Source organism: Micropterus dolomieu, linkage group LG11 (genome assembly GCF_021292245.1).
Source record: "Micropterus dolomieu isolate WLL.071019.BEF.003 ecotype Adirondacks linkage group LG11, ASM2129224v1, whole genome shotgun sequence".
In the NCBI taxonomy this organism is placed as follows: Eukaryota; Metazoa; Chordata; class Actinopteri; order Centrarchiformes; family Centrarchidae; genus Micropterus; species Micropterus dolomieu.
The window spans coordinates 23,622,024-23,645,938 of record NC_060160.1 but is presented as its reverse complement, the minus strand read 5'-3'; the positions used below and the strand labels follow the sequence as shown (position 1 = coordinate 23,645,938).

At 40.4% G+C, this 23,915-nt stretch overlaps 1 protein-coding gene across 1 annotated transcript in view; it reads right to left on the bottom strand.

Annotated features, from left to right (window-relative positions):
- The window catches only part of ralgapa1 (Ral GTPase activating protein catalytic subunit alpha 1), a 49,504-nt gene that overhangs the window by 21,569 nt on the left and 4,020 nt on the right, over window positions 1-23,915 (bottom strand). Inside the window, exons 6-19 of the mRNA XM_046061996.1 lie at window positions 22,710-22,820; window positions 22,004-22,072; window positions 21,770-21,907; window positions 20,379-20,562; window positions 19,298-19,416; window positions 19,010-19,129; window positions 16,948-17,590; window positions 16,583-16,698; window positions 15,993-16,117; window positions 11,679-11,750; window positions 10,959-11,082; window positions 10,254-10,409; window positions 7,615-7,773; window positions 6,063-6,190 (exon numbers count right to left, since the gene is read on the bottom strand). Coding sequence (XP_045917952.1) covers window positions 6,063-6,190; window positions 7,615-7,773; window positions 10,254-10,409; window positions 10,959-11,082; window positions 11,679-11,750; window positions 15,993-16,117; window positions 16,583-16,698; window positions 16,948-17,590; window positions 19,010-19,129; window positions 19,298-19,416; window positions 20,379-20,562; window positions 21,770-21,907; window positions 22,004-22,072; window positions 22,710-22,820 — 2,264 coding nt within the window. The remainder of the gene's footprint in view (window positions 1-6,062; window positions 6,191-7,614; window positions 7,774-10,253; window positions 10,410-10,958; window positions 11,083-11,678; window positions 11,751-15,992; window positions 16,118-16,582; window positions 16,699-16,947; window positions 17,591-19,009; window positions 19,130-19,297; window positions 19,417-20,378; window positions 20,563-21,769; window positions 21,908-22,003; window positions 22,073-22,709; window positions 22,821-23,915) is intronic.

Sequence of the window (23,915 nt, the reverse complement as noted above, 5' to 3'; positions counted from 1 at the left end):
CACACACACACACACACACACACACACACATTTATCAGATGGTAGAGCAGCTGTAGGAGATAAAGCTAGGTGAATCTTGGCCAAAATGGTTGACTAGTCCACAGTAGCTCTACTCAAAGAACTCTGATGCAACTTTAAATTTCACTTTACAAGTTACTTTACACAATTTTCTGTGGAACTTCTAGGTTAGGACATAAATCATTAAAAAACAGCTCACAAATCCAAAGTTTCATTTAAAAAAAAAAGTCTAATAAACACGTGTGTTCATGGCAATGAAGGAACATGTCAGCCAGCGCAACAGTGTGACTCACTGATTATTTTTAACAGTTTGTGGACAATAATGGAGCTCTATGGCACTGAAGAAGAACATTTATCAGGCTTGTATGTGCGTGTGTATAAAATACCACCTGTCTTGTTCTTCAAGTGTTTATAGAAAGTAATCTTACATCTTACAGCAGAAATTTTGTATTTTGATTAGAAAATGAATAAATGTTGCCATGTTGACATCACATCAGTACTTTTCATCTTATTGGATAAATAAGGAGCATCTCCTTTACACTTTTTAAGGTACCAAAATCGTAATTTTAACATTTTCCTGGTATGACCTGTATCAGGATCAGCAACTCTGCTGTCGCTTAAGGAGTGGTGACACCAATATATTTCACCAATGAAGCAGTCTGGTCCTTATTTTCATCTGTTCTAATTTATGAGTTCAGAAGGATTCATGCCACTGTGGTCGGCTATAGAATGAGTCCATCTTGCTCTACAATGACCCAAGATTTGCTGCGGTGTGTACCAGTCATCAGAGGGTACAGAAAGTGTATTGAATTTCACATGTTACATGTGTATATAGTATGGGCTTTAAGGAGAGGGGCAGTGTGTGTGTGTATGCTTGTGTGTAGAGGAGTCTTGGATTGCTTTTCTTGCTGCAATGAGCTGATATGTGACATAGAGCTGTGCTTACACACAGTTGCCCCGGCAGCCTGGCACTCTGTGCGTGTGCTTATGTGTGTGTGTGCTGTTGGATGGCTCTGGTCATGGTGAATGAAAGATCAGAGAGAGAGAGAGAAGGCAGATGGACCGCCCTGAGGGCCAGGAGACAGAGAGAGAGGGAGGGAGGGAGGAAGACAGACAGAGAGAGAGACAGAAAAAGAAATTAGAGAGAAATGCCAGTTAACCATTGACACACTTAGCCCTGCCAGCTTTCTTTCCATCTCTCTTCCCCCACTTGCTTCTGTGTCAGCCCCTCTGTGAGGATATTTGATGTCATAATGCAGCACTCTGAATCAAAAACACAGATGACACACAGCTTTATGCAACACTTGAGGGGCACACAAGGGCATCTAACCCTCATGTGCAGCATGTGCGCTAATCTCTCGGAATGTCTGGTCTCATTTTACAACAAAAAGTTATAAAAAAAATAAAAATCAATAAAGCTACACTTGTGTTGTTACTCCTGTACTTCTTTATGTAGTGCTTAATTGTCTTAGAAAGTGGCAATTAGAGATTTTCACTTACATGAATGTCTGTTGAGTCACTATCACCACATGAGGTAACACAATGGGGACTGAGCGTATGGCCTACTGATATTTATTATATATATTTGCAGTATTATTTGCAACATTCTCAGAAAAATGCTGTATTAAGTTTCTGCTGATGCAAACTGAACACTTCCTACTGCTGCAGCTTCTCATTAAAAACATTCAACTGCGAAACATTAGTTGGCTTTTATGATGAAGCGGTCACAGGAAATACCATGCGTCTGTCAGTGACATTAGCACTGATCGCTATCATTCACAGAAAATGAGTCTACAAAACAAGACAATGGTCATTTTGGGCTTTATCGGATCAGTTTGAAATATTGCAGGGAGTAATGGAACAAGGAGCAGCCACAGTGAGCTGTTAGATGTAGAGCTGCAGGCGACAGGCTGCACACCTCAAACTTCTCAGCGAGGTAACCAACTCTTACCGATCTTTTTCAGATCACAGTTGCTCACAGAATGCTGGAAAAAGCCAATTACTACCTGACTTCTTTATTAGCTAGTTTTGCTGCCCCCAGAATTCTGGGAACTGCAGTTTTACAACACATTACTGTTACCACAAGTAACTACAGGTGTCGCCAAATAAACCTTATCTTAAGGACTGCCACTTTAAATTAGATATTTACTGCATCAGATCACAAACTTATTCACACATGGGGGACATTTGTTTTCATGTTTTACTGAAACTGGATTGCAATGTATTCTATTATGTTATCATTAGCGCAGCACACTAATTTAAGTTGAAACAATTATTAAGCATTTTTATTACATCGTACCCTGAGAAAGGGGAGTTAAGAGAGGGAAAATACAGGGACAGAATTAGAGAGGGAGATAGAGTAATGATGATAAGGGGGCTGAGTGATACAAGACAGCAGTGGAAAAACATTAAAGCACAACAAGATCTAGACGGATGTTAAGATAGAGACAAGAAAAGGAAAGAAAGGCAGAGTGACAGAAGTAGAGGACAGAGTAGAGTGGGAGAGGAGAGGAGAGACAGGAGAGGAGAGAGGTGTGTGTAGCAGAGAGATGGGGAGTCAATAATGACTGATTACTGTAATTCAGCCTGTCAGAGACATCGACCTGCTGCTACCACCAATCAATACACACCAGGACACTCGCAGACACACACAAACACCTCGAAACAAGCGTGTGCAACACATGTGTGTCACCCGTACATGGTCTCACACAAACACAGTCGGTATACGGATATACACGCACGTGTGTGTGTGTGTGTGTGTGTGTTTGTCGTGCGCGGGAAAGCAGACAAAATTTAGGACAATGCGCAAACACAACCGTAAAGATGTCTACATGTCTGCACACTTACCCATGATTGCTGGAGTCACACAAAAAGCACACAGAGACATAAGTAGCTGCAATAAAGTGCACATGCACGCACACACAACCACATCCCAACAACTACAAGCTACAGCCCCACACTGAGCCTAAATATCACTAATCTCTGTCTCGCTGGGTGGACATGGCAGAGCAAAATGGCTTCTTCAATCTCCCTCCATTCCCCCCACTTCTCCTTCTACCTTTTTGGCCAGCATCACCTCCAGCACTCACACCATCTCCCTGAAAAGAGGAGAGAGCGGGGAAGGAGAAGAAAGAGAGGAAAGGGAGGAGATAAGAGAGGGCGAAAGACAAGGGTTGAGAGAGAACTGGAGGGTAGAAAAGGAAAACAGAGATGAAAGACAAGAGGCAAGTGGAAAGTAAGTTTTTGAGACGGCACAGTGAAGGAGAGATCAAGGAAATAGGATGAGGGTCAAAGTAAAAGGACAAAGAGAGCAGAGGAAGGAGGCAGGACACCAAGAGAAGAAATAAGATGAGCTACAAAGGAAATAATGACAGAAAAGGGTGGGAGTAATGGGTAAGAGACAGGGCTTTTGGGTAATAATAGAATAAAAAATACAAAATTGTTCTGAATCTAAGGATGTTAGATTGCGGGGGGGATGACGTTTGAAAAAGCAGGGGTCACATTAAATTATAGGACAATTTAAATGTTTTCATTAGCAGCTCTTTGAATGGCACGAGTATTAGCTTGTGTGGTTTTACATTAAGACTATTGGCTATTGTGGGTTTACTATGGTTTCCATTATGATGTTGTACAGTAGGCTAGCAAGTTACTTGTTTATCCACAGTTACCTGCCACCTTCCCCCTTGACTGGAGGGGCCTAAACCTTTGTTTGTAAAAAAAGGTCTTGCCTTTCCGGATACAATGCCTAAAGCAGGGGTCTGCAAATAAGACTGACATTGGGCAAAATTCTTTTCAAGTCATTAGATGGTGGGCCAGAACATCGTCAATTGCCCATTTATATTCTCACAGCTGTGTGTGCGTGATCAGCTCATTTGGTAGAGTACAGCACTCCCGTTCTGAGGGTTGTGTGTTCAATCCTCACTTGCTGCTAGTGTTTATTTCTCCCTTTTTCAACAAAGTGATCATTTTACATATTACAATTAAGCATGTGGAGGAGTGTGTACATCCCATCGATTGGTCCACATCAACCTATGGTCACTTATTTTCGTGTCCCCAGGATCTCCAGGCAGAGGAAATTCCTGCTTTTCTCATTCAGGGGAATCCGATCACACGTTTTCTGACAGCTTTTTCAGAGGTGTATCAAGCAAGCCAGAGACTCTTTTGAATTTCCTTCAGAACTTTTCAAAGTAAAACCTCTCAATTAAACACAACATAAAGTACTGCTGCAAAAATGTTCTTGTACTTTTATTTTGTAGGCACAATCACTGAAGAGGAAGTCATTATGTGAGTAACTTGTTGTCATGACTGAGATCTGTTTCAGCACCAGCCGTCATAATTATTATAATTTTTTGCCGCTACAAAAGTAATATGGCCACGGGCCAGATATTATTGCTGGCGGGCCACCTTTGGCCCGCGGGCTGCCTATTGCAGACCACTGGCCTAAACGATGCTCAGCAGACTGTCATGGTACACGTACTCACACACACACACACACACACACACACACACACCTTTTGTTTGAACACTCCACTACCTTTAACTTAACTTGAACTATCAATGAAGTAGTGCTGCAACTAACGACTAGTCGACTAATTTGTCATAATTTATTTTCTCGATTAATAGATTAGTTGTTTGGTCCATAAAAAGTCAGTAAATGGTGGAAAATGTCGATTAGTGTTTCCCAAAGCCCAAGAGGACGTCCTGAAATGTCTTGTTTTGTTCACAACCAAAACATATTCAGTTTATTGTCACAGAGGAGTAAATAAACCAAAATATTTACATTTACTAATGCTAATTGTTGCAGCTCTACAATGAAGTGAGTCTGAGATGGTCGTTCTACGCTGTGTAATAGCTTCATGATGAAACTAAGCTTTCACGATGCTTCTGCATATGCCTTACGTGATCCTTTGCTGGTATAATAATTTGATCTTCATATGACTGAGATGACTAAAGCGTTGTTTCTGGTATTCACCCAGAATTTATACAATCAGCAATCAGTTACAATCGCAAACACTGTTTTATCGCAATGCAAATAAATGGAACTTATTTTGATATGAGGGGAAGACATGAAGAGGAGACAGACAAGCATGCAGACAGGAAAACAGTATCATTAGGGAATCAAATTGCTTTAAGTGCTGCTTAGAAGAAATTCCAATGATCACTCAGTAGCTCAGCTCGCCTCAACAGGGGACACTGTGTCACCTCACAATGGTGTGCGTGTGTGTGTGTGTATGCGTGCACTTCTTAACCAACACTGCACGAATCTGCACGTCTGTATGTGGATGTGCTTGCATTGCTGTATCTCTGAGGAGCTTGTGTCTATGTGAGCGTCATCGCCTGTCAGTGTTTGTTGGACTGAAGAGTGTGCACGAGTGTGCACACGTCTGTACTTGAGTTTGCGTAAGCGTGAATTGCGGCGCGTGAGACCAGAGAGCAAAGCCCCTCGTTTAGAAAGAGCGTTAGAGAGGAGAGTCATCGATAAGTATTGACCGCCGGGCTTGTTCCAACCAAACTACCATCGCATCGGATCAAGCAGACAGACTGTATACACACCTGTCTGTCTGTTTCTCTTTCTCTCCTGCACACACAGATGCTCGCAGACACGCACACACGCCAGCTGTGTATGCCAACTTTGTCTGCTTTCCCACGCACGACAAACACACACACACACACACACACACACACACACACACTTGATATATGACACTTCAGAGCCAACTAAATACAGCTCCATCATGCCAGCACTTATATTCTGAAAGCCAAACACCACTGGACATTGATTTGCTATTCTTAACACATGAGCTGAGTGATAACCAACATTCACGCTCACACACATATTTCACAAAGATTTCAACAGCCGACACAATGGTGCAGGTATATTTAAACAAGCTTAAGCAGCTAAAGAGAGCCTCCAAACTACTCACTTTTAAAGAGCTGAACATGCGGTATTGATAAAAAATCAAATAAAAATGAAGAAAGACTTCTCTAACCAACCTTGGGCTTGTGATCCTGTTTTATTCTGAGCAGGATTTTTAAAAGGATACAAGTTCTGGTAAAGGGGAATGAGGGACTTGAGAGCTCGACTTGCATTGATAGCTGTGGCTCTGACCATGGTGGGCAAAATCTTCATGTCCACTATGGCCCCGTCAAACAGCGGACCGAAGAATGGAACCTACAGACACAAAGACAAGTAGTGAAGCAGCCATTAAACAGACAAAGGAAATCATTATTAATGCAGTGAACCTACTGTTTATGGAAGCCTCTCAAAGACATAAAATTCGATATATTGTATAAAAGAGTAATCTCTGGGAGCCACTGGGCTTTAGTGGACCAAGCTTGACAAGTAATGACTGACATGACAGTTTTTCAACCATATTCTATTTGAATCAGGCTGTGGATTTCTGATTTAATTCATTACTTTGCTTGTGGAATCCACCAAAGAGAATAATAACAGGCTTTTAACTGAATTTATTTGAGGAGCAGGTCTCCCAGCCATGCACTCTATGACTGAATACAGAGCTTTCAGGACGACAACACAGAGAATATCTTATCAAACTTGTTTTTGGATTCACAATAATTCAATATTATTGCTTGTAGAATGAATGAAACAGAATAAGGTTATGTTATTAGTGCTGTGGTATCTATGTCATACAGAAAAAGCAGAATTTTATTGTGTTAGGTCTTGTTTGAAATAGAATTATGCTATCAGTGCTGTGGTATTAATGTCTGTGTGTTTTAGACTTATACATTAACCAGAGCAGCAAGACTAAGGGCAAGACTCTCTAGGATTGTTATTCAATAATCTGGATGCATATCTGTATAGTCTGGTAGGAAACCAAAACACTGTGCATTTTCACAATTTTATTCCTACCCAACTCCATATCCATACAATAAATACTCAATAACTGATGAAATATCCATTTTAATCTACAAGCATAAAAGTGTGACATAATGTTATTGACTATGTGACTACATTTGTTCTTCTGTTTAAGTGAGAATGTCAGTTTTGCAGGTATATGGTCATAAAACAAAGTAATGGACAAATTAAAATTGTAACCCCATGATGGCACTGAATGAAAAGTTAAGGGACCAGCAAAGTTATTACAATTCATCCTGAAGGGATGAATGTGTACCAAATTTTATGGAAATCTCTCCAATAGGTGGTGAGACATTTTACAGAAAACCATAAATGTCAACCTCACTGTAGCACGAGAGGAAAAATCAGCAGGATTCATCCACTAGGGACGATGAAAGTTTGTACCAAATTTCATGAAAAGCCATTTAATAGTTCAAGCAGTGCCGTCCATAGAGCCGTGCCATTATTATGGCAAAGTTTTCACAGATTGGCCGATGATTCACACAACAACTACAGTTCCACAACATGTGACAAGTTTTGTTATTACAGTTTAGCCCAGAGGGAGACTGAATTATCACCCTGGGTTTTAATTAAGAATTTAAATGTCCTATTTCAGAGGCATTTTCACCCAATGAAGGATTCTAAGGAAACACTGAAATGCAATGACTCTGAATAATTACACAAAATATTGACAGCTGGCTGTTTGTGTCGATTATCAAAATGCTGAACATTGTTTTTACCTCTGGTTTTTTGAGTATGTGAATGGAGTACATGTGGTTCTTCATGGGGTAGATGACAATTAGCACATCTCCAAACTCAGTGGGGATGATCCCTCGACGGTAGTCTCTAGAATGTTCCGACCAAACAATGTGGACCTCGTCGTTACCCAGGTGTCTCAGCTGGAGGGGTTGGGGGAGGAGGGGCAGGTGGTAAGAGGAAGGAACAGAAAAGTAGTATCAAACTGGAATAAACATCTCATATTTTTCTTTCTTACAGCGCAAACAACACAAACTAAGTCAATGCCAACCACACACTAACTCTCTCACACACACAGCAGGTCTAACACAATGAGCTAGATAGGCTGTATTCATCATAAACCCAAGGCTTTTGATTTTGTGTGCGTACGTGCCATAGGTGGCCCTGGGGGTGATGGAGTGAGTGTGTGAAGATGGAGAGTGCACACAAAGACAGAGTGAAGCTCCAGAAAGATGGAGTATAGGCTGGAAGACAGATGGGATCAAGTCTGATGCTGAGTGTGTGTGTATGTTTCACATTCCCTCTGTGGGCAGCAGTCAGGGCTCGTGACAGCTCTGTCATTAACCTTGATGTCTGCCAAAATAAACACACACACACACACACACACGTCTGTCTACCTGTGTGTTACACCTTCAGATGTCTCGGCCTTGGCCCTGAGACAAACACATTACAGATATTTCCTTTTAAATTTAGAATCACTTGGGTATTTTTTCCTGCATGATTTTTAAAGACGTATGTCTGCATAACCGGGAGGGATTTATTAAATCAAAAAGCTGCCCACATTTCATTAGACAGTGTATCAGGACGCAGTTTAATGAAATGTAATTTTGTTTGTATACACACATCTCACTCAACTCTCATGCAAGCCTGGGGTCGAATTAGTTAATATGGAGGCCTGTGCACAAGTTATTCATCATGTTTTGAAGCAGCTTCACCCACTTAGCCATTATATATTAGGCTAATGACCCTGATATTTTCTTGGCTAGTGATTTTAAGTTGATATATTAAAATAAATCTTTTAGAGGCACTTGCCCCTGACAGTGCTGACAACAAAAAAAAAAAGTGTCAGTAAGACACACAACTCAGAGTAAAACTAAGAACTGAAGGGCTCTACCAATATCTCATTTGAAGAGTTATAATTACGAGCTGCAAGCTGCATTTTTTGGGTGTCAGAACAATTAGGTGGCACAGTTAATAAGGCAAAGTGGAGTGTTACTGTCTGATGTGATTCTCTGAGTCGATTCACTATTTTTATAAAAACAGCCACAATAGAGATGAAAGTGATGTCATCTCTGATGTCACAATCAGTTGGTGTAATGCAGCTTTAATCCTTTTAATCATGTTTCAAGCAGATGTGGTATGAGAGGGAGCAGAACACACAAAGAGTGAGAACTGGACAAATGCCCTGCAATGGACTAAAATCATACTGCAGTGTGTGTGTGTGTGTGTGTGTGTGTGTGTGTGTGTGTGTGTGTGTGTGTGTGTGTGTGTGTGTGTGTGTGGCAGCAGTACGGATGATAAATGCCTGCCAGTATGGACATGTGCATGTCTGTCAGTTTAACCTCTTTGTGGACACATTTGTCAAACTGCGAGTGTATGTGTTTATACGTCTACATGTGCTTGCTAACATGTGCAGGCGTAACCCGTTTGTGTGCATCCAACATTAACACAAATTTATAGTTGTGTGGTTAGTTGTGCAGACTGCTGTGAATAAAGCCCTTTAGTGGATGTGTGTTTGTGTCAAGTTAAACAGGTTTATGTGTTTGCGTGTGCGTGTATATGTGAGTATGCGTGTCTGATGGGGCCATCAGCTGATCAGGGAGACGGATGGTGTCGGACCAGGCGCTGATAATCCAATCAGGAGCCTGCAGCGACGTGATAGGCCGAGAAGCAGGAAGTATGATCTGATTAAAGGGACATTATGGCCATGTGCAGAGCGCCCAGTGCCTGGAGGTTGACAGGTGCGTACACACGCACGCACGCACGCACTCACACACACACACACGCTAAACCTGCCTGCTTAGACACTGTTACGAGCCCACAACACGCACAGACATGATTGCTATTAAGAATTATTGGAAACATTGGTGTGCTTTAGAAACACTGACATCAACAGACTGGTGTGTGTGTGTGTGTGTGTGTGTGTGTGTGTGTGTGTGTGTGTGTGTGTGTGTGTGTGTGTGTGTGTGTGTGTGTGTGTGTGTGTAGCGACCTGTACTCATTTACAATGTTATTTCAGGCAACAAAAAAAAAGAAAAAAAGAAGAGAGATTTGGAAGAAGGAATCAAAAGGGAAGGACAGAGAGGAGGATTTTTTTTCTCCTCCTTTTGCTGCACATCTCCCTTTATGTATTGAAAGGAGTGAAATTAGAGCAACAACATTTGAGAGTGGCCAATACAGATAATGGGACAGACAGATGCAGAGTTCTTGACAGAAAGAAGGTATGTTTCAATCCAACTGTCAAGCAAATCTGAAAACTTTACAATATCATAGTTTGTGTGAGAGCTCTTTAAATTCACTCAGCAACAAACACACAGTTAGGTGCTTCTGTTATCTGGCCAGAAGACAGCGTAAACAATGGAAACGCAGCTGAAACGTCAGCAGTCAGATAGTAGTGTGTTACCTTCTTAGTGAGGTTATGGTCCTGGTCGTGGGGCATGCGGGTGGAGACGTGGTAGATGACCTCTGTAGTGGAGGTGGCGTAATAAGGTGTAGTCTGGCCTGTACTGCGATTCCTTTGGAGACCTCCCATGAAGCCACAGTGAGTAGTGAGATCCACCTAAGGGAGAAACACACATGCAAGCACACGCACTCAGGATACATTCAAAATATAAGCTTCCCTTCCAGGCCTTTACTGCCTTAAAGCCTACAATAAAAACTAACATCAAATCAGACTAGCTAGTTTCCATGAAACTCTTTAACCAGCAAATCAAGATAAAATGCTGACATTGAAATATTGCCAAATAAAATGTGGTTCCACCATTCAATAAAAACTACTTAGATGAACATTTTCCATTTTGACATTCCTGCAGGCTTCTTCTGTCAGGAGAACTTCTCTGTACAAAGCTCCTTATGTCCCCACACACAAAATAATCAAAGTGCTGCTGAAACATCAAGACAAATAGGTTTACTTTAACCGCTGGCCCTACAAAGCAGTTCTCTTGTGGTTTAAATCGGTTCAATCATATGATAACGATATGAGTTGCAGATCAGATTTCATTCAGGAAATATTAAGGCAACAATTTAAAAATGATTTGCAAACTGAATGTATGAAGAAGACAAACAATGTCAGAACATTAAGGTCATTTGAATAAATGTGTTATCTTACCTCCCAGCCCAGTCCAGAGACAAAGTCTTCATAAGCTTGGCTACCCGCTGTGTTGGTGAGTATGGAGTGTTTGTCCTCTTGGCCCTCAGCCACATAAAATACTGCTATTTTATGAGTCTCACGGCTAGAAGGGAATGAAGGACACCAATAATGACCAACAATATCTAAAAGTTACAATATCTACTTTACCATGGTATCATCCAAGTACTTCCCCATTGGCCCTTCTGATTATTTCAGAGTTTCTCTCAAATGGGATACCACTCATGTCTTGTGTACATTATGTTGTTGTTTTTACAGCAGACTACATTCAATGTAAAACAGTATTAATACAGTAATACAGTATTTTATTCAACCATTTGCAAGGTGAACCTCAAACCAAGTTTGGAGGAAGTGGGCAACAGCTTTACAGTCACTACACAGAGGCGTGTTTGAATCAGGACACCACGATCACCACAAAATCAGATTGTGGTTGCTTAAGGCTCAAGAGCAAAGGGATGAAATAGGTCTTAGCGTAACTGTTACTGAATCTCAGAACCCTACAGTATACGTCAATATTTAAAGAACCTTTAATGTATAACTATTTAGAGGAGGCAAATAGCGGGAGTGAAAGAAAGAATTGTGAAAAAGTAGAGAGGATTAAAAATTACAAGTAAAGAGGGAGGAGGGAGTGGGTAATGCAGTAAACATGACAAGATGCTCTAATTTTTCATATATTCTCACCACTGCCGTGAGTCCAGGTTCTTCAGCTCTCTCAGCAACTTCTCATTCTTCCTCAACAAATGAAAGTTACTCCTGTAAGACACATATACACGCACAGGTTAGAAATCATTAGGCAAAGCAATGGTTAAACCAGCCTCTCCACCATTATCTGGCTACCAGCGGCGTCTCCCTTAATTGAGTGGTTGCTTGTTTTTGTCACTGTTTCCTAACAAAAAAACCACACACACACAAAAAAAAAACAAAAAAAACCACCAATCCTGTGTCAACTAATACAACATGAAGTGGAGCTGGCAGGATCTCTGGTGAAAAAGAGCAAAAAAATTCAAGATAAAAAAGAGGAAGAAAAAAAAATGAGGGGGTGATGTTATATGGTTTATGAGGATTAATTTCATTTACATTCTCTTACGTCAGACTGCAAGACATTGACAAGTGGTCTAATTCAGTAGATAAAATATAAGGTTTGATAAGAAGTTTGCTTGTTCCAATTTTGAAACTCTCAACATTATAAATGTGAAATCTGCCCTCTCTAAGGTCACTTTTTATAGTAATTCTGCATTGGAATCATTATCAGGTCATCATCGCCTAATGTCTTTGAATAAGAAATTTTAACTTCATGGGCTTTTTGTGACCTTCCAAACATATATTTAACTTGGTCTTAATAAATGTAACTGAGCAGTAAACTCCTTAAATAAGTACAGCAAGATGCTAAAAAAGTATATAAAAACAACTTTTTTAAATCAACCATTTGTCCGATGCATTTTGTATATCTGAAAGAGATGGAAAAATATTTAAAAGGAGAACGAGGTCTAGAGATCACAAGATGTCACTCAACCAAATGTTATGGAAGCTTTTTTTTACGTTTTTTCTGTTCGACCATGTGATAAGTACTTCTATTTGTATACTGGTGCCTCAAGTCTGATCTTACAAATATAAATGATTATTTTATTATTACTGTGCTGTAAAGAAGCTAACGCAACATTATCTAATGCTGAACACAGCTAGTGCCATCACCACTTCAAGGCTCCAAAATGAAAAAGACAAAACCCGATTTCTTTTAATTGAAACAAAGGTCTTTTATGCAGACTAACAAGTCTGGGGACCGTTCAAAATGTCCCAGCCACCAACCTCTGCACCACTGTTATAAAACCAAGACTTGAGCACTGAGGCTTGGAGTGGGCTGATAATGACACGTCATTCTTTTCACTCTTAGAGAGAGAAAAAAAAAAGAGTGGGAGATAAAGAGACAGACACACAGAGAGAGAGAGACAGAGACAGAGACAGAGAGAGAGAGAGAGAGAGAGAGAGAGAGAGAGACAGAGACAGAGAGAGAGACAGAGAGAGAGAGAGAGACAGAGAGAGAGAGAGAGACAGAGAGAGAGAGACAGAGACAGAGACAGAGACAGAGAGAGAGAGAGAGAGAGAGAGCAATTTGCTCTTTATTAAACTGATACTTGGTAATGGCCTCATTCTCTGCTCTCAAAGACTCCATTTACACCCTGGATTATAGGGAAAAGCATAAAAGGACACACACACACACACACACACACACACACACACACACACGCGCGCCCGTGCATGCAAACACACGGGTGACTGTCAGTATCTTAGCGTCTGTAATGTCCCATATGAATACCTGGAGATACATAAGGGGACAAAAAATAGATGATTAGACAACCTCTTCTTATCTTTTTTTCTCATCTGTCTATCCTCTTTTTCATCAACATCCAAGTTTGTTTAGTCTCATTCTCTTCCATATTCACTCATTTATTTAGCTGGCTCCATTTACCTTTTTTTTTTTTTTTAATTCTCACTCTACATCTACATGTGCCTTATTCATCCTGTTTTCTGATTTGCCACTTCTCCCACCATCATTCACTTCTTCAACTACTGCCTTTTATTCTAACTCCGAATGGGTTGAGTTTGATCAATATAAGAGTACTATACTCATTATCACACTCTCTTCCATGCACACACGCGCGCAGTGTGTTAAGAAGTCTATTGTGCAGGCTGAATGCAGAAGGTGTAATTCCCTGGATAAAGTATAAAGAGCGATGAGTGTCCATTAGCTGGCCAGACACATTTAAAGTGATACCTTGACATTGTGTATTTTAGCCCAGAGTCACTGAGAAGATGAAATGCTGTGCCATGTGAAAGGGAAAATGTGTCTAATTAGCACAAAATACTAGTTTGAATTTGATTTTTTTTTGTCTCATTTGCATTCAACAGGCATTTTGTTCATTCTAGGGGAGACAAACATGTATAAAAGACATCCCACACATTTACTACAGCAACCTGAAAAACAGCCTGTTTTTCCTACAGATCTCTGTATGCCAGCAGCAGGGTCTCTTATATGGTTAAAAAAAAACAACCTTTTTTTCAAATGTAGGCCATAAAAGTAAACAGAAAAATATAAAATGCCAAGTTTAAGGTCCCTTATTATGCTATATCCACTTTTCTTGTCTTTTCAACTAAAATATGTGTCCCCCAGTCTAAAGACCCACAAACTATGAGACTCTCTTTTTCTCCTGCTCAGTCTTTCAGTAAATGTGTTTGCAAACACGCCGTTTGAATACGGTCCAGAGGTCCAAGAGGTGTAAACACCAATACACCCCCAGAGCACCAAGCTTCCAATCCAGGCAGAGTCAGCTAACAGGACGGCTAGCTGCATGGCTAGCTGAGCTAATTAGCAAGTGGCAGCTACCGTTATCAGTAGTTAGAGGCTAAAGTAACTGCAAAAAACAAGTAAAGCTATCTGTCCATCAACCAAATTAAAGTATTAAGTAATTGTACCGTTCGATCGGCTGGGGACCAGAATCAGATTAATTGGCAATGACCGGGGATCGGGGCCGATCATGTATCAGATTTTCTGCCTTATACATTTACACACCAGTATCTTCAACCAAGTCCAGTTGCCCTTGATTTTAACCTTCGTTGGATAACTATGACCTGGATGACTGAGAATCTTCATAGACATCCTACATTTACACACAATACAGCACTGCAACATGTTTCACGTCATGTGCACAGCACTACAGACGGTAACCAGCTACACACACGCTAAAACATGTTGTCGGTGTGGAAGTTTTTCACCTTGAGTGAGGACACAGCACTCGCAATTTGTAATACCTGTAAGGCCAAATCAGCCGTGTTTCCCCACACATTTGACTTGTGCAGACCGCTCAGGTGTATTAATAGTCGCAACAGTAGGCTATATTTAGGGATCTATTTTAGCAGTTTACAGAGAAACGGAAGAAAGACACGTTAATTACAATACTCTGAATGCTGACTCAGCAATCGGTAAAAAAAAAAAAAAAATCGGGTATAAAAATCCAAACGCACGTTTTTTGGGCGACTTTAATAAACTGCTGACAAATAAAGTCAACAGAGCAGACAGATACAGGGAGAGAGAGAGAGTTGTTGGTGGAAAATTAAGTAGACTTAAAATGGTGAGATAAGAAATAACCTTCTAGAAATAGGGTAATGTATTCAAATGAAACAATACAAATATGCCCTCCATGTCCCCACCACAGTTACACTGTGTAACTGTGTTATGCAACATTTACTCATTTGGCAGAGGCTTTTATCCAAAGCAACTTACATTTGTGGAACAACATACAAACATTAATATCAAAACAGTAAGAGATCTACCAGTGACAATAGGGTTAGAGGAAGAGTTCTCAGAAAGTTTTCAAGAGGTTCTTGAAGTAAGAAAGGGACCCCCCTGCTCTGTGCCATGTGACTTATGAAACGTACTTAATATTGCCAATTTATTTTCCGTTCGATTTTATTTGTACATAAAAAAAAAAATAGCTCTGTCCAGTAGCCTAACCTGGAGTATTTTCTTATTTTGAGATTTGTTTGAGTGAGAAAAGGTCTGTAACCGCCTGCAGTTTTGAAGAAAATGTAAGTTATTTAATAGTCACTGTTTTATTATGAACATACAGTTGAATTGACCCCAGGAAGAATAACCAATGCTTATTGCTGGAGCAAATGGAAAGCCTAATAAAAAAAGTATTTTCCATTAAAGAAAAGTTACAAAAAGGAAATTATTGTTGTCAATGATTAGTTCTTACAAAGAAAAACAAATCTGACATTCGCCAGGAAATATTAATTGGTGCATTTCTAGTACTGCCATAAACTAAATCTGTGAAACAAATGTGGTGAATGTGTCCAAAGTGATACTTACAGGGGTCACAAATGCAAACAAAGTCAGGAGAAACATACAAAAAGACAAAACATAACAAACAAGTGTTTGTGACTGCTAAAACACTTTAACGTGGTTTCTAGTATATGTGTGTCTGTGTCTAGTCGCACCTCTTCTCCCAGGAGTTGAGTCCTAGTATGTTGATCAGCAGTCTGCAGTAGTAGAAGGCTGACTGCGGTGTCTCAGTCTCTGGTTCAGTCTGCTGCACTGCCCTCATGTTCAACTCCTCACCTCTCTAAAACATTCAACAATCAGAAATGTCGCACCAAATTATGAACAAGGAAAATAGTTATACAACCATTATTTAGTGCTTTAAAAAAATGTGCGCACTTTTTTGTTGTCCTTGGGCTGATATACGGTTTAAAAAAACAAAAATAATGGTGCCAAGCTGATTCAAGGGCTTTTAATTTTGTTGACTTACTTCTATGCAGCAAATGAAAAAAGGCCAAAAAAATAGTTTTTACAACATTATGAAAGTCTGCTTAAAATACGTTTGACTGCAGGACTTAAACAGCTTGTGATTTATCTTCTATTTCCTTCAACCTACAGCAGTATTTTTCAAACTATATAATAGCTAGCTCTGCACTTGTGAGCCGCCAGTATTTGAGTGTCTACTTCATCAGGAGCGGCTGTGAGCTGCGGACTCAGACATTCATAATTTGAAACTCCTTATATTCATACGAATGAGAAATCACCGTACATTAAGGACGAACTCCCTTTCAGCAGTGCTCTGCTTCAGAATGGCATTGATCACATCATTCTCCTGCTTCTCTGAAACACACGCTGGAGGAGGGGCTGGGATATTGAGTGGCATGCCTAAGGGAAGCAAATCAGGAGACAAAGTGAGCTGTAAACAAACTGAACTGTCATTTGTGTTTTTAAAACTATGTTTTTTACAGAACAAATTGAGGGATGTCAGCCTGTAAAATGTTCACTCAAACTGAAAATTATATCCTTATCCTGGCTTTTAATGTATGGTTTGCTGATTCATAAGCATAACATAATGTGTTGATTTAAAAATCATTTTAAGACACGTTATAAGCGTGTGTTTGTGTGTGTGTATACCTGCTCTTTGTAGACACTCAGGACTCGAGTATCCCAGGTACTGCAGCATTTCATCCAGTGAATCGTCTCCCTCACTCAGCAAATCCCATGCTGGCACTGCCTCCCGACACACACGTTTAGCCAGTGGCGGAGCTAGAAGCTGTTCTAAACCTGACTCCCCCCGATCCCCCTCCCCATCCAAACTAAGCTCCTTCTCCTCCTCCTCCTCCTCCTCCTCCTCCTCCCCTTCCCCTTCACCTGTTCTTCGATCTCCATCCTCCTCCTCAGTGACTTTCCTCTCCTCTCCTTCCTCCTCCCCCTCTCCCTGAAACCCTTGCCTTTCACCCTCCATTTCTCTTCCTCCCTCCTCTGCCTCACTCTCCTCCTGCCCCTCCTCTTCGCTGTCTTCTCTCTTCACTCCCATCTTTTCTGGTGGACCTCCTGGTGGGGTGCGTAAATGAAGATTTGCGGTGTGAGGCGATTGTGTGTGTGACAAAAATGTGTTTGCTGGGCTGCTTGGGGTACAAGGTGGAGGCCCGTAGAGAACAGCAGAATCCCAGGAGTGTTTTCCAGCTACATCTCGGATGATGACACGAACGCAAGCAGGAGCGGAGGACAAACCAGCTGTCATTCCACCTCCTGGTACACCAGACTCTGATCGGATCTGTGAAATTGAGTAAGACAAGGTACAACGGTTAAACAGGAAATGTACAAAATGTTAAAGAAATCATTCTGATATTGAGTTGCAGCATCTTTCACATAATCCACATCTCAACTGCCTTAAAGCAAAACTTCACTCATTTTCTACTTTTTAAACTACCTCTGCTTCTTTGCAACTAGTAGAATTTTTATAAGGAAAATCAAACAATAATCCATTTTAACTTCATTAGCCTACTGCAAGAAAAATCAACTTAGTATTAAATTAATTCACTACATTCTAACTGAAAGTTACACTGCAAAGCATCACAAGTGTTAAGTTTTAATTAGACAACCTGAGCTATACTTAACATTGATAACATTGCATGTAAACATACTTACAGTTATTCCCATGTCATGTTGGTACTGTAGAAAGCAAGTATTCAAAACTATTTTTAAAGCACCTTTGAAACCAGAGTTACAATGTGCTTCACAGGTGCACAGAAGGTACAACACCGGGAAATACAGCAAGAATTTCAAAGAATGCTCAACACAGAGAAAAAACAAAAAAGAACAACATCAAACCACTGGCTTAAGTTAGTAATGCCATATTACAAAGGTGGGATTTCAAACGCTTTTTAAAATATAGACTTAGCTGATCTGATACCGTGGGGGTGTTGATTCCACAGTATTAAAACAGCATGATCTTTCTATGTCTTTCGCCTGGACTGAAAAACTTTTAACAACATTCAGTTGCCAGACTTTAGGGGTCTTGGTGCAGAATGAGGAGTTAAAAGATCAGACATATATAATGGAGCCAAATCATGGAGGGTTTCAAAAATAAAACTGAACTGAATTTAGGGCTGAACAATTAATTGTTTTCAAATCAAAATTACTATTTGAAAGACCGTGATTAGCTAATCGTGAAGATGGAGATTAAAATGTAGGTTAATTATACAGCACATCTGACCCATTTTAAACTGTCATTTTAAACCTTAGTAAAACTTAAATTAAAAAAAAGCAAATCAAATCGTGATCGCAATATCTGGCAGAAAAGATTTTTTCCCCAAATCGTTCAGCCCTAACTGAATTCTAACATGAACTGGAGACTAATCCAGTCGGGACTGGAGAGATATGTTCTCTGAGTCTAGAAAACCTCCTGAGGGCTGGACCTGGCTCCTGGACTAATGTTAGAAGAGTTGCTGATACGTTCTATACCAGTTGTAGATGTGCTGCATGATTACCGTAAATAAATATAATGGACTTAAGGCAACAGGTAATGTTAGCATACAAGCATTAAACCAAACGTACATGTTAATGTTGGCTCACCAACTGACATTTCATTCATTTTAATGCTTTTTAGGTTTGAGCTCAGTTAGTATCAGTCATGATGGCAAACACTGGTTATAAACATGCAAAGCATGTCATTTGTTTAAGTTGAGGTTACCTGATACACTGAGAGCAGTGTGGAGCCGTTCAGAACCAGAAACTGTAGGTTTGGTGAATGGAAAAGCTCTGGTCCAAGATCTGCACTCTCACAGAACGGGTTGTCTTGGTTTTCACACACCTACAAAACATAGGTCATAGTGTTGCACTTGCAAAATGCCAAGATCAAAATAAAAGTACTGAAAATGTTTTGATTTTTATTCCCCTCGGGACAAACAAGTAATCATCACTATATACAGTACATCATACTAGTGCCATTATTGCCACCATACACACACAGAAACAGTACCTGACTAGACAGAGTAGCAGGCCCTCCGGACATTGGATAATGTCCTAAATGATTGACCAAGTGTGTGATAACTGTTCTGGCTGCGATGGAAACCAGGCCCTGCTGAATACGGCTACGAACTGCAGAGTGAGAAGGAAAATACATCCATATATTACTACAAGGATACAGTCAAGAAAAATATAGGATACCAGATCTTAAAAGTCCATTTCTATGTTTCTAGATTTTATTACATAGAGGGCTAAAAGGTTTAACTGTTACTCTGACTATTATATATACTGATATTTAGGCCCCAAGTTACAACTTCAGGAATTGCAGTACATATTAGGAGGAGGTACAAACACACACTAAGCTTGGACATAGTTTGCTCCACGCTGAAAAGAAGCCAATGCCATCACACAATGTGCTACCAGCAGATCCTGGCTAATCAACATCATTACAAACACAGTGTGATACACACAGAGCTCCTTATTGACAGGGCTATGTGTAGAGTCCAGATATGTATAGACCAGACATTCTCAGCCACTCCCTAAACCTCAGAAGAGCCCAGGAGGAAAAAGAAAAGACAAATGAACATTTGGTGAATATATATATAGGTGAAAAGAATATTATTATAATAATGTTAAAAGGATGGTAGAAGAAGTGAAGCAGTGGACAATAAGAAACAAACAAAAATAAGAGGAGAAAAGGAGAGAACAGAAGCATGGTCGATTAGGGTGCTCCAGTCATTAGACTAGACACTGTGTCCTGGTGGACCACAGCAGGGGACAATACACACTCTCACACGGATGCAGACTGGTGCATTCGCGCGCACACACACACACACACACACACACACACACCCCCCAAACTTTTTCCATCTTTTGTGATTGGCAGTGGTGTGCTGTACAGCTCGGTGTCATTTTATCCTAGCGTTTGTGTCAGTGCACCACCTTACGTGCATAGAATAATTACAGACTAAAGACAGATGTGTAGTGGGTGCGGTCTCATTTATATGACTTAAAAATCAGTGAAGACACCAAATGATAGTTACAATGACAGGCCTAAAAAGTACATAGTGTGTCCCTGATGATGGATAAAATACCTTCGGTGACAGGCTGTAGTTTGCTTGAGCGTTCTGAGTCCGGGCTGTGCAGTGGTTCTGGTTCTCGGAGGCTCTCTAATGGCAGGAATGGGTCGTAGTCTGGACTCAACAGGTCCGACAGCTGCAGCGGGTAATACTTGGGACTGTTGAAAGACTGGGCTCCATACACACAACCATGCAATACCTACAAATTGTTCGAAGGAAAAGGGATACTATGTCAGATTTATTTCCCTTCTGCCTCATTTATAGCCCATGTTACTGCACCGATTCTTCATTATGATAAAAAAACAAACACAAAAAAAAACTTGTTATTGGTGGTGACGTTTCTGTTTTGAAATGCGTATCTTATGTGTGTTTAGGGTCGTGTCATGACCACACAAACATAAACCGCGTTTCGACCAAAAGAACTATACCCTAGAACTAGGAACCATTGGAGGAACTCACTGAGTTTCCACTGAAGGAACCAGGGTCTAAATTTAGTTCTAGGGTCTCTATTTTATCCCCCAAAAAGTCCCTGCTCGGGGGGTAGTACTTTACGAAAGTACCGGTACTTTGGGGGAGTGGGGCTTGCCTTGCAGTGAAATTCTGAATGGGCGAGTAGAGGCTACTGGCTTTGACTTGAGCATGTTGGGTGTTTTTCTGCTACTGCTCCTCTCTTTTCCACCATTGTTTGCAAAAAATAAATCACATTCAACACAAGTCTCGCCGATGTCTGCCTGACGTCGGCATTAAATATATTGCTCGGAAATAGCAGCCAGCGTGCAAAGGTGTGTTTACAGCGAACAGCTGATGGAGTTACGCTTATTACTGGGTCCAAAGTTGTTGTTTTAAGTTTTCGTCATTCAGGAAGTTTTTACACAGAGCTGAAGTCGTTAAACATCCCGTTCCTCCGACGCTCAGGCGGACACATCTGCAGCTCTTGTTGGCTGGAAATGTTGTAATAACCTTCCAAACAGTAATAATGTTATTTTTCTGTTTCTTTCTCTGTGCTGGAGTTATTTTATGAACGTGATGGCTTTATCCAGTTTGTTTTTAAATGTGAAACGATCTTTATCGCTGTCTCTTCATTATACTCCCACACAAAAAAGCTGCTTTAATGGTCAAGCATAGCCTATAGTTTTTCATTATATTCCAATCAAATCTGATGTTCATTTATAAATTTTGCTCATGGATAGTGGTTACAAATAATGATGCCTGTGCATCACTTTGTATGGCGTAGGCTATAGGCCTACAGCCTACGTCAGCTGGTTAATTTTGCCTAATCTTTGCAGGTCAGATAACGGCGGAAACGCACACAACAAGGGCTGAAGAAGCCGTTTAGTTCCTTAAAAAGAGATCCGGGGACTTAAAAAACCCAGGTACTTTTGGTTGAAACACAGCTATATAGGTACCTTATAAATACAGCTGAGCAGAGTCTTTGTAGGCTGGTCCCTCTCTGGGGGGCTTCGTGATTGAACAGGTTGTAGAAGAGTCTTTGGAGGCAGAGCCATCACCCAGTCCAACAGACACAGCAGGAGGGACACTACCAGCTGCAACACAGACATACACAGGTATAAGGTTACTTTCTTAGCAACAATTGTAATGCTTTGAGAAAATGTAAAAATGAATTTTTCTGTGCATGTTACCCTCTTATCCAGTTCATGAGGTGACGACTCGGTAGTGGGCAGCAAGTATGTGATGGTGGCGATCAAAATCTAAGATAAATCAATTCAGCAAAACTGTTACTGCAACTACCAAAACTAGTCATGCTACCACTTCTAGTACAAGTTCAAAACAACGATAGATATAAAAAGAAAATGAAGTCAATTATAGTAAAATAATATATAGTAAATATATAGTAAAATAGATTTTCAAATTAAACAACAGTACAGATAACCAGAGTAGAGCAGTAAGAATGAAAGCATTTGAGTCAATGTCTCAGCGAAAATCAACCCACCAAGTGTCAGAAACATTTCTGAGACCTCTAAATGGAAAATCTTAAAAGTGATATGGTGTATTTAAACATATTACAGGTATTCTACGGCCTTAGCTTTAAACAGTGTAATTAATTCCATCAGGATTCATGGACATGCTGATGGTGACTTGATGAATAATAAAGCCAATGTTATAATAAAATAAAATGTTCCAATAATTGATGAGAAGTGTACAGAAGTGTATGTCTCAGGGCGTCGCTCAGTTGGTACAGTGTGTGTGACCCATATGAAAAGGCTGAGTCCTTCTCGCAGCAGCCCGGGTTCGAATCACCCATCACCCCCGTCTGAGTCGCTCTTCCACTGTCCTATTCAATTAAAAGGCAAAAAAAAGCCCCCCAAAAAGAAATGTATGTTTCACCTCTACAATCTTCTTTGGAGTATCAGGGGGAAATTTTTGAAGATGATCCACATGACTGATCAGGAGATGAAGGATGTCTGACGCCACCAGTGCCACGTTCTTATTGGGATACTGTGTGAAGAAACAAAAAGGTTCTGAGGGTGCATTCATTTGCAGAAATGTTAGCCACCATACTATAAACCAACATACTTAAAACAGTAATCCTCATCAGGTTTTCACTAAAAACTGCAGGCAAGCAGGGATTTTAGGGTTAGATGCATCTTTTTACTCTTAAATTAGGACATGCTTAATGCTAGGGAATAGGTTATACCTGGTATATACATATTAATATATAAATCTGAGATATACCAATTATGTGTGTATGCCAATTGTGTCTCTAAAAATTTACTGACAAATAAAGAGCAGATGGAGCACAGTTGAACTGATTTTTTCCCCACATCTTGATATAGTGAGCATCTTGGATTGTCATTTACAGGTCTCATATGAAACAACTACAATACAGTACATCTATTTCTAACCTGTGTCCACAGAAAAACATTTTTTTTAACCTATAAATTGTAGTATTCTGAATATGTTTTTTGAACTCTTGTTTTATATGAAATACTTATTAAAATGTGTAAATCTTTTTATAGCTCAGTTGGGCTCTAGTGAGGATCACCACCTACAAAACTAAAAATGCTTCTAGATAGGAGAAGGGACATGTAGGGGGATGAGGAGGACAACAGGAAGTGGCTGTGCATGACAAACATGACAATCCCTCAAGCTTTGTGTATGTGCGATTGTGTGCGCATAGCACAGAGCCCATTTCTGAGGCTACTGGCTGCTGTTATGAAGGCAAGAGATGGAAAAGATGTGTGTGTGTAAATGTGATACTGTGAGTGTGTGTGATACTGTGAGTGTGTGTGTGTGTGTGTGTGTGTGTAGGTGTGAGAGAGACACAGCTTGCAGCATTCCCCCTGGATTAGTCTCCTATCTGAAGGAGGACCAAACATATTGACGGTCCAAGGGATTGCTCCCAGGAGTAAGTGAATGCAAGTGTGTGTGTTGCTCTAATGTCTCAGCAGGCCATTGGCTTCCGATACACAAGCTAGGGATTCCAAGGTGGAAAAGGTATGTATGTGTGTGTGTGTGTGTGTGTGTGTGTGTGTGTGTGTGTGTGTGTGTGTGTGTGTGTGTGTGTGTGTGTGTGTGTGTGTGTGTGTGTGT